This window comes from Metopolophium dirhodum, chromosome 6, assembly GCF_019925205.1.
Source record: "Metopolophium dirhodum isolate CAU chromosome 6, ASM1992520v1, whole genome shotgun sequence".
Lineage (NCBI taxonomy): Eukaryota > Metazoa > Arthropoda > Insecta > Hemiptera > Aphididae > Metopolophium > Metopolophium dirhodum.
This window is the reverse complement of record NC_083565.1, coordinates 11,949,667-11,962,736: the sequence shown is the minus strand read 5'-3', so window position 1 is coordinate 11,962,736 and position 13,070 is coordinate 11,949,667. Positions and strand designations below refer to the sequence as shown.

The following is a 13,070-nucleotide window of genomic DNA, read 5'->3' as shown; positions in this document are numbered from 1 at the left end:
TACTCGAGCCCCCAAGGTTGGGAAACACTGACTCAAATCGTGGCTGTTAGCATTGCACTTTTCAGTTTCATTTTTTACATGATAACTGATGTCATGAATAGTTACTAGTTAGTGATAACCTGCCTGATTCCGTGTCACGCGAATTACTATTTAAAAGTAAGCCGTGACAAAAATATAATATAATATATATAACTATCACTATAATAGTATAATTATTAATTTATACTGACAAAACATCATTTGTACACTCGTAGAGTTAAAAACCATTAATAATTTGACACTTAGAATGATAATTGACCGTTTAACACTCCAATGGTTTCAGAGACATATTGTTAGATTAAATTGCATATAATAATTAATACCTAATATCGTTATTTATCACTGTTTTCATAATTTTTAACATAAATAATTACAGCTTTATGTCTCTTTGAATTCTAATTTTTTTTGTTCTTAACTTGTCGTGTAGAGTTTTATAAAATGAGTTATCCAAATAAAGTTATTCATAGTGGATATTTTAACGACACTCTTAGGCAATGGCAGTGTCAAAATACTCAAATTACTCCTATAAATTTAATGTATCCTATTTTCATTTTGTAAGTACCTTCACTGTAGATTTAAATTAATTATGGTTTTGGAATAATTTAAAATATATGTTTATTAGAGATGAAAAGGACGTAAGAGAAGAAATAAAATCTATGCCAGGAATCTATCGACAAGGGTTAAACCATGTCAAAGCCATGTTGGATCCAGTTGTTGAGGCAGGGCTTAAATCCATCTTAATTTTTGGTGTGATCAATAAGTTATCAAAAGTAATTTATTAATTTTAATTAAGTTTGTGGAAAAATATTGACAACTTTTTTTTTATTAAAAGGACCAATACGGAACACATGCCGATTCTCTTGAAAATCCAGTTATTCAAGCTTTACCATTGTTAAAGAAATGGTACCCAAATCTTGTGATAGCTTGTGATGTATGTAAATATTCTTTATAATATAATGTCATCGATAGTATGCAGAACCGGCTCAGGCAAAATCAAATTTTGACGCACCTTAAATAATAATATCACTTTTTTTAAAATGCCGCCTTAGGCATAGGCCTAGGTCACCTACCCCTTTGAGCCGTGCCTGACTAGTGGTTTCAGTAATGCTAGTTCTAGATAATTTTTTCTTCAACTTTTAGCAGCTCATATACTGTAGTTTATTAATCACATATCTACATAACTAATAAATATTAAGAAAAACTTACTAAATATTGTTATACACCAGGTGTCCAGGTATTTAAATTATCATAAGAATCCCGATATTCGTTTTGATATAATAACTACAATTTTTCTAAATCCTAATTTAATAATGTCATAATTTTAGGATTAAAACCAGAATTTTACATGATAAAAACTGTTTCAATTGTGAGTTATTGATAAAAATAGCATGAAAATATATTATTTTTTTTTTAATATTTGATAGAATGTTGCATATAAAAATATTTTTTCACTTAACTGCTTTTTAATAATTCCTTTATCTAATAACTAAACATTTTAGAACTTTTTTTGTCTTAAAATAACTGAAGTCTGAACTTATGCATCTCATTCTCATATATTTTAAACTTAAATATTGTTAGTATAACATTATGATCAATTTAACTTCTGATTATTGTTTAATATTGTCGTTATGAGTTACTAAATTGATCAACTTATCTAGAGAAAGATATTGTTTAATAATAATATTATAAATATTCTATTCCTCTGTGTTAAAAGGATTCTAAATGTATGAAAATTGTTTCTTCTTTTGTTCCAACCTAAACATTCAACTACCGGAGCCTTCAATTTCCTACATTAATTAACATGAATAATATACTAAGTATTAAAATGATAATATATTTTTATTAATTTATTTGAAATATACAACCTATACAATATTTGATAGAAGTATACGTGACTAGGTGATTATAATTTATATGATTATAAGACACAGGTGAAAAGGAATTAACCAACATTTATTGAGTGTTGACATGATTGTTTTTTAAATGCAATTTGAATTATAAAATTAAAATACCTAAATACTAAATATTAATTTTTTTAAATCTCAATGAAATGTTTAATGCAGACAAGCAGTCATACAACCTGTAACTGTATACACAAAGGCAATTTATTTTACATATACCTAATTAAATTTGTACTTCATATAACACTTTAAATTATTAGTTTAGTTGTTATTAATGTATTTTGGTTCTAGGTATGTTTATGTCCATACTCGTCTGATGGACATTGTGGGATCGTTGAAAACCAGCAAATAGACAATATAAAAAGCATAAACAGGATAGGAGAAATAGCATTATCATATGCTCTTGCTGGTAATGAATTAATTAAGCTTTAGTTAATAATTCATGACCTTTTTAATCTACAACAATCTTTGAACATTATTTTAAAATATTCTAATTTTTTATATTATTATAATAATGTAATAAGTTTTATTTATAAGTGCAGAAAAAAAAATGTTTATTTTTAAAATAAACTTAAAGCAATGTTTTAAATTGTATTTCATCATTCTTTACATAAGTTTGGAACAATTGTCTTTTATAATTTTATATTAGTTTTTTCTAGCTATATAGCTAATTAGTTGTCTAAGATGAATAATTGTTTAGTACTCATTGTTCATTATGTGTAACAATTAGCATTGCAATTCAACATTTTATACAATTTACTGTTGTATGATTGTTAAATAAAACTTGTATTACCATTTTATGTTATTTATAGGTGCAGATATTGTCGCTCCATCTTGTATGATGGATGGACATGTAACAGCTATTAAACAAAGTTTAATGAAAGAGAATTTGTTGAGTCGAGTTAGTGTTTTATCATATTCTGCAAAATTTTGTTCTGTATTTTATGGACCATTCAGAGATGCTGCAAATTGTGCACCAAGTTTTAGTAATCGCTCATCATATCAAATTCCTGTAGGAAGTTCAAGTATTGCAGAAAGAGTGGTGGTAAGTAGTATACTAGTATCTGTATAAGTTGTGATAGGAGAAGAGTTTCTGGGGGCCGGTCCCCGAAATAGAATTGTTCAAGTACACATGTGCGTGTCTTGTACTTTAGATCTTCTATGTATTAAATGTAGTGTGGGTAGATCATCAGGGCCTTAAATTACGAAGAATCTTTGAATTTTTTTTTTCATTGATTATAAAATAAATTACACATTATATACTAAGTTTAAAATGTCTTAAATACTGTTATCTTTTTAACTGTTGATCACAGTAAATTATTAAAGGTATGGTTATAAACTTATAATTAATAAGTAAATATTTAAAACACAATGACAGTTTAAGAATATTTTATTTCACAAAAACTTTGCAAATATATACATCTATTTAAAATTTTAACTGTGCAATTTTATTATCATAAATAATCATAGACCTATATAAAATATTATATAGTCTATGTAAATAATGTACCTCATAAAAAATAATATTTTCATAATTGCTTTTACATAATTTTAGGATAGAGATATCTCTGAATCTTGTGATATGACTATGGTAAAACCTGGTATGATGTACTTAGACATAGTAAGAAAAGTTAAGGATAAACATCCAAATATACCAATATTTATTTATCAGGTAAATCCATTTTTTTTTCATCTTATACAAGTTATTGTAATAATGTTTATTTTATTTAAGGTGTCTGGAGAATATGCAATGTTATATTATGCTGTACAAGCAGGTGTAGTACAATTAAAAGAGGGTTTACTTGAAATTTTAAGAAGTATGCGACGAGCCGGTAAATATTTTATTTATTGATAACTGATTTCTTACTCATAACATTTTTTTATGGTTTAGGTGGTGATGTAATCGTGACTTACTATACTCCAGAAATTTTAAAATGGTTAAAAGATGTACCAATATTATAAATAATATTATGTATTTTACTATGGACCCTGCTATATTTGCTCTAGTATTATAGTTTATTATTATTATTTTTTTTGTTTAATTAGGAGTTTGGTTGTCTATTTTTTTTTTTATCTGGTTTTGGGTTGTCTATCCCTTTTTGATTTCCTGCACAGAGTAAGAGATGACACTCATTCAAACTATTAACAATATGCATTAGAACCACTACCCACAATTTAAGATATTATACTGTTATATCGGATACTGATCGCCCTACAATTAAAAGCTTTCAAATTTATTATTGAAGTGATTAACAACTGTAAAAAATCACCACAAGCGCCTATATATCAACATTTAGAACTAATTGTATAACTCTATAAATGTAGGTATATGGATCATTATATTACAGTTTCAAGCCCTACACATTATTTTTTTTACCAGTAGTTTCATATATCACTATATCAGAAGCTGTAGGCTAACCAGTTTAATTTAAATTAATTGAGTGCCACCTGGGGATAGCAAAATTTTAAAAGGGAGTTAACTTAAAACCAAATGACTAAGTATTGTATATTATATCCTTATGTAATATTTGTTAGCTCATCAAAATAATTATATTTGGGGGTTGTGTATCGAAATAGGTTGTGTTAACCACTGTTTTAAATCAATTGACTTGACAACCCTACTCTTGTAGTTAATTCAATTTGGGTAAATAGATTTACTGATAATTTGATTATGATAGATGATAAAAAAAATTGTTACTTTATAATTAAGTACCACACTATAATATTATACTCCGTCATACTTGTTATCAGAAGTAAAAGGTTAATATATAGTATAAACACAAGCTCACCTCATTTCTCTTATTAATTACAATTTATTTTCATTGGTATTTAAGTGGAAAATTTGAAGTTTAAATAATTTATTCAATAAGTTCAGTTTTGGATCATAGGTGTATTATTTTCTATTGATTATTAACAAAAAATATAATTTGACAAGATTGTCTTGCACAGTTGGTACACCAAATACATAATATTATATATTGCTAATGGGCCAAAATAAATTATAATTCTTTGTACACATAATAAAATATAAGAGGGTATATTCATCTAAATAATATATTTGAGGAATATTTGTTAAATAAATTAACACTATTATTTATTTATAAATACCTCTGGGCTCTTTTGGCCACATTTTATTTATATCATAACTTAATTATAATGGTGGTGCCGGGGAGGTGATGGTAAGTACTTAGCTATGAAAATGTGTCATTTAAAATTTAAGTTCAGGTTTGCCACTGTTTATTTATTGTATAGCAAACATTTAACAAATAAAAACTGATATTTGGTAAGTATGTGTTGTGATTGAACCCCTATACAATAAAAATTAAACTAAGAAGTGTAGTATTGTGACAATTGAGGAAAATGTACAAAAAACAATTACAATTTCATAGTAGTTAACAGCCAGAGGGATTTTTTTTAAAATCAATGTTTTGGCAAAACCGGTTAACAGGCCATCTAGTGCAAAAAAGTTGGTATTTATAATTATGTAGATAATTTACTGGCCCATACATTCTGAGTACAACAGTTGTTGTCTTAAAATTTGTATAATTATGATACTGAAACTTTTTTTAGAAATTGCTTCAATTACAAAATCAATGGTAATTGTTACATAGTAGTACAATATTGTACTATATAAGTATAATAACTAATTAATTAATTTCATCAAAGTATAAGAATAAAGAAAGACAAATGGAAATTAAATAGTTAGGTTTGTTACAGGTTTATTTGATGTTAATATTTATTACATAGTTTCTATAATTAATAAATTCCAAGAAAATATACAATTTTAACAGTTAAATATTTTATATCATTAAACACTAATTATATTACTTATAAACATAATTATGTTTAATGAATTTTAATTTAATTTAAAATAGTTCAAATGATAAAAAGGAATTTTAATACGTTAGATGAATACAATATAAAAATAACAATACAATACAACATAACAGCAAAACAATAAAATAAGCGTGTAAAAAATAAATAGATCTTTATCCTTGTTCTAATGTTCTAACAAAACAGGATTTATTTACTTTAAAGATTAAACTATAAAGTAAAATAACAAAAAAATAATTTAAAAAAAACCAATACATGAATGTATTTAAAATAATAACTAAAAATAAATATATAATAGTCAATAAAAATCAGTTTATTTTAAACAATTCATTTTTGAAAACTAATAAAATATAATAACAGAAAAAATATGATTGTCGGTAAACATAGAACTAATAAAAAGGTACATTTGTATTGTATCTTAGGCATCATTTAAATGAAGTGACTAGAAATTTTTAAAAAGGAACACGTTCTTTTTTAAGAATTGTAAAAATAATTAATAAAAAATCACTTAACAAATTTGTAATGACTTAAAACAAAAAAAAGGAGAATAAATAACTGTTAAGAATACAAAATGAAGAATAAATATTTTATGAAATTCTGAGAGGTAGTTAAATAATAGTTTTGACACAAGTACTATAGTAGAAAAATTCAATATAAAATATTTTAAATATATAGGCACACATATTTTTTTTTAAATTATTATTGCTGTATCAAAAATGATCAACTGCAATAGCTCTGAAGTTATTCAGTAAATATAAGTAAATAAATTATTAGCTCTAAAAACATTATGTTCCATTCTTTGTCCGATAGTTATTAAATGAACTTAAAAAATATATTCGTATAAAGATATTTACTTTGTTGAATATGAACAACTTAGTGTATAAAATTCCCGTAACTATAACAGTATTTAATAAATAATAAGAAGACAAACGGTGTGGTTATAATAGAGTAACCTTAAAAATTAAATGTATACTTTATACATCAACTGTAGGCAGATGGAATTTGGAATATTCATGTATTATTCACATTAATATATCTCAGCTACAGTCAATCATAATAGTACTGGTATTCTGTGAAGCAATTCGCCTAATTCTTGGCCAAAAACGTCTAGCGGCTTTTCGAGCTTTGCTAATTGTCCATCTGACAACACCCAATTCACAAACGGTAGAATAAATATACTTCAATATATCAGTAACCATATAAATTAAGGAAAATATTGTAAAACGCTAAAATATGTTATATAATACTTAGTGTTAACTAAAATGTAAGGATCTACTAACTATTATTAAATACATATGGATGATAAAATATAAAATATATAGAGAAAACCGGGGGGGGGGGGGCTAAGGGGGCTATAGCCCCCCCCCCCCATTGACCGTGATGACCTTAGAATTTTATCAAGATTAATAAAAAAATAAAAAACATATTGTATTTGTATACTAAGCCACCCCCCATACAAAATTCCTGGCTACACTACTGGAGAAAACACATTTCAAGATACTCAAGATATTCCGAAATTAATTAAAACAAACTAATCTATTAAGTACTAAAAGAGGATGGAGTGGTCGAATAAAATAAAACGGCCTTCTTTAGGCAAGTGATTGTTTGGAGAAAGAAAATCCACCAACCTATTATGCAAAAGACCACAGGAAACCACTGCAGCGTATTAAAATCACCAACTACTTAACAGACTAAACTGTTGCGACAACAAGAGCCTTGATCTTATAACAAAAATAATAAAACCTTTTGGTTGAACATTTAAAATACCATAGAAGTCGCTCTGCTGTATAGTAGCTAGTAGGGGTCAAGTATACCTACTACTTATTCATTGAGTATAAGTAAGTCACTATAATAGACGTTTTAAATCATTAAATACGAAAAACAATTCCAAGTAGAGCCGTGCTGTCAGCTGATATTTCAAAGGTTTATTTTATGCTGTATTATTTATAATGTTATAAGTAATTTGCTACTAGAATACTAGATGTTCATTGTTGAGACTTATAAGTCAATGGTAATATACCGTAGAATGGTGTAAAAAGGTTCATGGTATAAATAGCTTGAAATTAATCTAAATTATTTTAAAATGTCATTGTGTATGTATAATAATATATACAATGGCAAAAAGCTTCAATTTTCAATGAATATTATTTTTTGAATTGCAACAAAATAGTTAAAATTATGATGATACATTTGTATTCAAATTTTAATGTAATTAATGATTATAGTAGCAATTTGTAACTAACATAATTTGTATTCAATAGAAAGATATAAAATGTTGTCCACCACCATGTCTGTAGTCAAACCCTAGGCAAGATGTTAAAAATACAGGGTGTGCAAGGAAGACCTGAAAAAAAATATTGAGAATTTTTAAATATTGATTAGAACAAAAGCTATTTCATCTGTCGGGTCTTCCTGTTACAACCTGTATATTTTATTATTTTATCAAAATTATAAATGTATATTATACATATCTACATCTCACATATTGTTTACCAATAGTATAAATAATCAATATAAATGTTTGTTTTAAAGGATATAAGATCATCCATTGTTGGTGTCCACCATTTATGTATAGCACATATGCAAACCCATCTTTGTTAATTCCATTAATCATATAATAATAAGGATGGAATGAATGTAACCTAAAATATATAAGGTATATTAAATAAACATAAAAGTAAAATAATATCGAAGACATTTGTAGAATTTTACCTGAAACTCTTTCTCTCATAAAAGGCAATTGCAGATGAGTTGCTAGAAAGTACATGTAAAAAAATTGCCTTACAGTTTTTAGATTCTACAGAAGTCAAATGTGATACAAGATTATCTAACAACAATGATGCTATGCCGTTTCGTCTATATGCTTTAGTAACACCTAAACTCAAGATATATCCAACTTGAGTAAATTTTCCTGCAGAGGGTGAAACTACTTCTCTTTCCTATAGTACATATACAAATACAAATCGATTAGTTATTGATGTATAAAATAAAGTTTAAAATAGTTGATAAGATTTCTACCTAAAAATGTTATAGGTATCTCTAATAACATTTTAATAAATAGAAAGATACTAAATAATAAATTTACCTTGGGAGTTAATTTTATATATAATTTGATTTCAGCTACTATAATACCCACAATAGCAGATTTATGTATAGCAGCTAAAGAATAAAACTTTGGATTTGATGTAATGTCTTCATACCATGACCTAGGGTATTCCACGGGAAAACAATCTACACACAAAGCGTTCACCTGCAATAATATTAATATTTTAATGTTAAATAGATATTTAATCAACATCAACATATAATGCAATGTTAAACTGGTGACTGGCCTCTGTATATTACTAATAGATAAAGAAGTTCATACAAATAATTAAAAAAAATTTTAATAATTTAACTTTTGTAGTTAATATATTATATATTTTATTATTATACTATTAATGCCAGGAACAAATTAGGCCACCGGGAAATCAGGAAATTCCCAATGGGCCGAATATTAACTATTAGGGCCACTGTGTGTCCTACAAAACTCCACGAATGTAGTCTGTTGCAAACTAACAACAATTAGGTATAGGCAGTTTTAAATTTTATTTCTCATTGGTATCTCGTAATTTTTTCTTATATAGAGAATTTCAATTTACAAAACAGCAAACTAGAGAGCAATGGGCCAATAGCTATTATGAATAATAAATATTATTATAACAGTATAACAAAAACTGAATAATAATTATTAATTAATAATAATAACTCTAATAAAAAAATCAACCTCCAAGGACAATAAAATCCATAGACGCAAATAGCCCAATTTTTTGGGGGGTACTAAAGCCGCCTCCTATATTATTTTCTAAAAAATTATACATGCTTAGTACTAAATATTAACTTTTAAATTGGGGAGACTAAGTCTTTCCAAGACCCCTCCCCCTATTTGGGCCAATGGTAAAATGTGTAATACATTTTATTGTTAAAACCATTAAAGGTTGATATTATTAATAAGTTTCTTTTATACTAATATGTAATATTCTATTATTAATATTGTCTATTGTTACTGGTAAGATATGTTTTAGTATGTAAGTAAATAGTCGCATATAATAGTATTTTTCAAATAGTACATACACATATATTTAAAGTAGTTAAAGTGATTTTTAACTAAAACTTACATTGAATTACAACTAGGTATCTTATATTTGTCTATGCAAACCTCACTAATATATTATAATATAATAATTTTTGTAGGAACAATGAATACCCAATAGAACCTAACATTGAAAGGACTAAACAAAATTAACAACTTCAGTATGGTTGGTACACTTGCCCCCCCCCCCTCTGCAAGCCTTCAACAATACATGACTGGCTAGTGGACCGCCTAAAAAACTATTTTCCCGGACCGGTCCAAAATTCCAACCCGTACCTGACTCCATAACTTTAATGCCCATTAAATATTATTATAATCAAAAAAAACTGAAGTTAAGACTTTTAAGAATATATTGAATATATAATACCTGTAAGTTCAATTAATCAATTTGCATTGTAAATGAGTAGACTGAAAAATATATATCGTGAATATCATGAATATTATTAATTATTATATTATAAATAAACCAAAATATACATTTTCAGATATATTTTATTTCACAAGAGAAAATTATTTAATTTACAGTTTTAATGTAAGTATTTTGAATGAATTTGATATTCTACAACTTACCCAGAAAAAATTCTATAAATGCATATTATTTAGGATGCTTGCACATTAATAGTTATTTTATTATTCATAAATGTCATAATGTAAATGTATTAAATGGAGTATTTTTACTATTTTTTTTTTTCTTCAAGAAGATAATGGGCCCGACTGAACATGTAGTATGTAGTATAGACAATTGTAGAATATGTCATTCAAATCTAAAATATTTTTAAGACAGGTATGAATAACCATACACTGAGAAATAGATTATTTATATTATCAATAATTAGAAACAATTCAGCACTTCGTAATAGACATTAACACAGGCACAAATTGTTTCGGGCTTATGTATTTTTCCTTCATTCGGTTTTAAGTTTGATACATGGATTTTAAGAGTCATTCATAATATATATGAATCGCTATTTAATATATGTACTATGAAGGTAAATAGTAAATTACTTCATTGATATCTTGTGGGCACAAAAATCTCAACTGTAAATTTGAAAGATCGTATAAACCTACAGGTTTGATTTGTTGCAATGTTGATGTTCTTTCCAAATACCTAAAGCAAAAATAACATATTTATTCAATAAAAATTACTTGTCTTCATGAAGTTAAAAAAATTGTACACTCACCAATTAAAAGTGTCCATTCAGAAGACAGGATCCATTCCGTGGAATGAACAAATTTAAATAAGACACTACCTCACTCAACTTCAACATATAATATTGTAACAAACATAATATTGTATTATATATTTACAAGTAAAAATTAATTATATTCATATTTCCAAAAATATTACGTTTGCAAGTCAATTATTATTGTTTACTATTTTGATATCAATTTATTATCTACGGTTATCACAAGATTTCAGATTTAGCATTGGTCCTCAAAATGTTTTTTTTTTGTACTCATTAGTCATTATTATTCTCAATGCTCAGAACTGTTTTAACATTCCGGGTACACGGCTTATAGATTTTAGAAGATCTTCTAGGTATTATAGTGCCGTGTCCAGTTTTTCAAACATTAATCAGACACAGTATATTATATTCATCTCGGTACGAATAGTACGACAATAATATTATATTTATATATTATCTAATAATTATAATTTATAGCCTATAGCCTATATAGACTATAAGTAAATAGAGTAATTGTTAAAATAATAAATAATAATTCTCGACTAGTTTTCTAAATTATGAAACACGGGCACACGGCACGTAGATAATAAATTATATTATATAGATTATAGCCTATAATAGAGTATATAGGTATATAATATATTATTATAGTATCTACCGGTTACCAGTTACTACCTATATTAATACTATAGAAAAAATAGCATATAAGTATCTATAGCCGTGGTATTACTTAACCAATTCTGTGGATATGACGTATAATATTATTGTAATTGTACACACTATACAGGTTACAGGTATGCCGTATGATGCACTAATGTCACAGAATGTCCAATACGGTAATCGGTAATAACTAATAAAGACCAGGGGAAAAATGAAGGTGGTTAAGTGGATGTCGCTCTGCTGTACAAGTGGGTCACTGTATAATGGACGGCATTAAATTTGAATTCAATGATATAATATAATATCATTGGATATGAAAAACGATTCTGAGCGGTGACAGTTAGTCAGTGTGAATATTTTATATTATATTTATATTGCTATTACTTATTATTAATACGGTAGCCGGCCAGTTGAATTAATATCATAAAATAACAAAAAAATAACTGAAATCGTTATTTAATATGTTATTTTCTCCAAATTTTAACATAAAATAACTTTAAAAAAAACTGTGTTTTTATATTTTTGAGATTTGTTGGTTACTGAATAACCTACTTACGTGGAACCTAGTTGTAAGTTTTCGATCCTTAGCTATAAAAGTTGAACTTTTTATAAATTTTTAACTGCAAAATTATTTTTAAATTTAAAATTTGATAAATGTTGTCAAAAATCGGTTAATGTATCAAGTACCCTGGAATAATATTTTTTAATTACAACAATTGGTTTTCACGCCAAGCATTCTACCATTAATCAAGTTCACAGGGTTGTTGATGCGATTACTTTTGCGTTGGAAAAAACCTAAAAAGTTATTTTGCTCATGTGCATTCCTTGACATCTCACAAACTTTCGATAGGGTATGGCACGAAGGGCTGCTATTTAAACTTAAGAAATTTATACCCCCAATTTATTAAATTCTCATTAAATCTTATCTTGAAGACCGTTACTTTCAAATTCGTCATGGATCAGCATATTCTAGTATAGTAGGTATTAGAGCCGGCGTCCCGCAAGGAGGAATTCTCTCCCCAGTTTTGTTCAATATTTATACTTCAGACTAACCTACTATGCCTAATGGAAATACCTTAGTGGCAAGTAACAGTAGGTTAAATTCATGTTTGCCAAAAAAATTACATTTGAAAATGTCATTGTGTTTTTAAAATCTAATAATATAATTAGTACTCTAAACGTTTCTTATAGCTATACCCAGGGCCTAAAATTGTGTGCAGTACGTATTTTCGGCTTTTATAAATTTTTATTTGATTAATATTCAATTAAATTATTGAAAATTACTAATTAGCATATTGTATTCGTTTAAATTCCTTA

The 13,070-nt window shown here is 26.6% G+C and overlaps 2 protein-coding genes across 3 annotated transcripts; one reads left to right on the top strand and one right to left on the bottom strand.

Annotated features, from left to right (window-relative positions):
* Positions 1-4,177, top strand: LOC132947425 (delta-aminolevulinic acid dehydratase). Of its 2 annotated transcripts, XM_061017702.1 has the most exons (9): positions 1-156; positions 467-593; positions 662-809; positions 872-970; positions 2,232-2,349; positions 2,753-2,985; positions 3,496-3,612; positions 3,673-3,772; positions 3,832-4,177. In XM_061017702.1, the coding sequence occupies exons 2-9, from the start codon at positions 478-480 to the stop codon at positions 3,900-3,902; spliced, it is 1,002 nt and encodes a 333-aa protein (XP_060873685.1). In that variant the 5' UTR covers positions 1-156; positions 467-477; the 3' UTR covers positions 3,903-4,177. The 2 variants fall into 2 exon arrangements, with proteins under 2 accessions (XP_060873685.1, XP_060873684.1); XM_061017701.1 differs by having other exon boundaries at positions 99-593.
* A 1,662-nt stretch (positions 4,178-5,839) lies between these two features.
* On the bottom strand, positions 5,840-11,296 carry LOC132947427 (N-alpha-acetyltransferase 60). Its single transcript, XM_061017703.1, has 6 exons — positions 11,088-11,296; positions 10,912-11,014; positions 8,860-9,024; positions 8,487-8,713; positions 8,312-8,416; positions 5,840-6,965 (listed from the first exon to the last, which is right to left on the bottom strand). Exons 1-6 carry the CDS (start codon positions 11,102-11,104, stop codon positions 6,812-6,814), a joined length of 771 nt encoding a protein of 256 aa, XP_060873686.1. The 5' UTR covers positions 11,105-11,296; the 3' UTR covers positions 5,840-6,811.
* Between the last annotated feature and the right edge of the window lie 1,774 nt (positions 11,297-13,070).

What these genes read in the sequence shown, in the direction of transcription:
- LOC132947427 (XM_061017703.1), bottom strand. An exon ending in GCCCACAAGATATCAATGAA is followed by an intron (nt 9,025 to 10,911) that starts GTAATTTACTAT and finishes ATATTATTGCAG; the next exon opens with GTGAACGCTTTGTGTGTAGA. An exon ending in ATATAAAATTAACTCCCAAG is followed by an intron (nt 8,714 to 8,859) that starts GTAAATTTATTA and finishes TATGTACTATAG; the next exon opens with GAAAGAGAAGTAGTTTCACC.
- LOC132947425 (XM_061017702.1), top strand. Translation starts at nt 478, where the DNA reads ATGAGTTATCCAAATAAAGTTATTCATAGTGGATATTTTAACGACACT. An exon ending in ATGTATCCTATTTTCATTTT is followed by an intron (nt 594 to 661) that starts GTAAGTACCTTC and finishes TATGTTTATTAG; the next exon opens with AGATGAAAAGGACGTAAGAG. An exon ending in GTATTGCAGAAAGAGTGGTG is followed by an intron (nt 2,986 to 3,495) that starts GTAAGTAGTATA and finishes ACATAATTTTAG; the next exon opens with GATAGAGATATCTCTGAATC.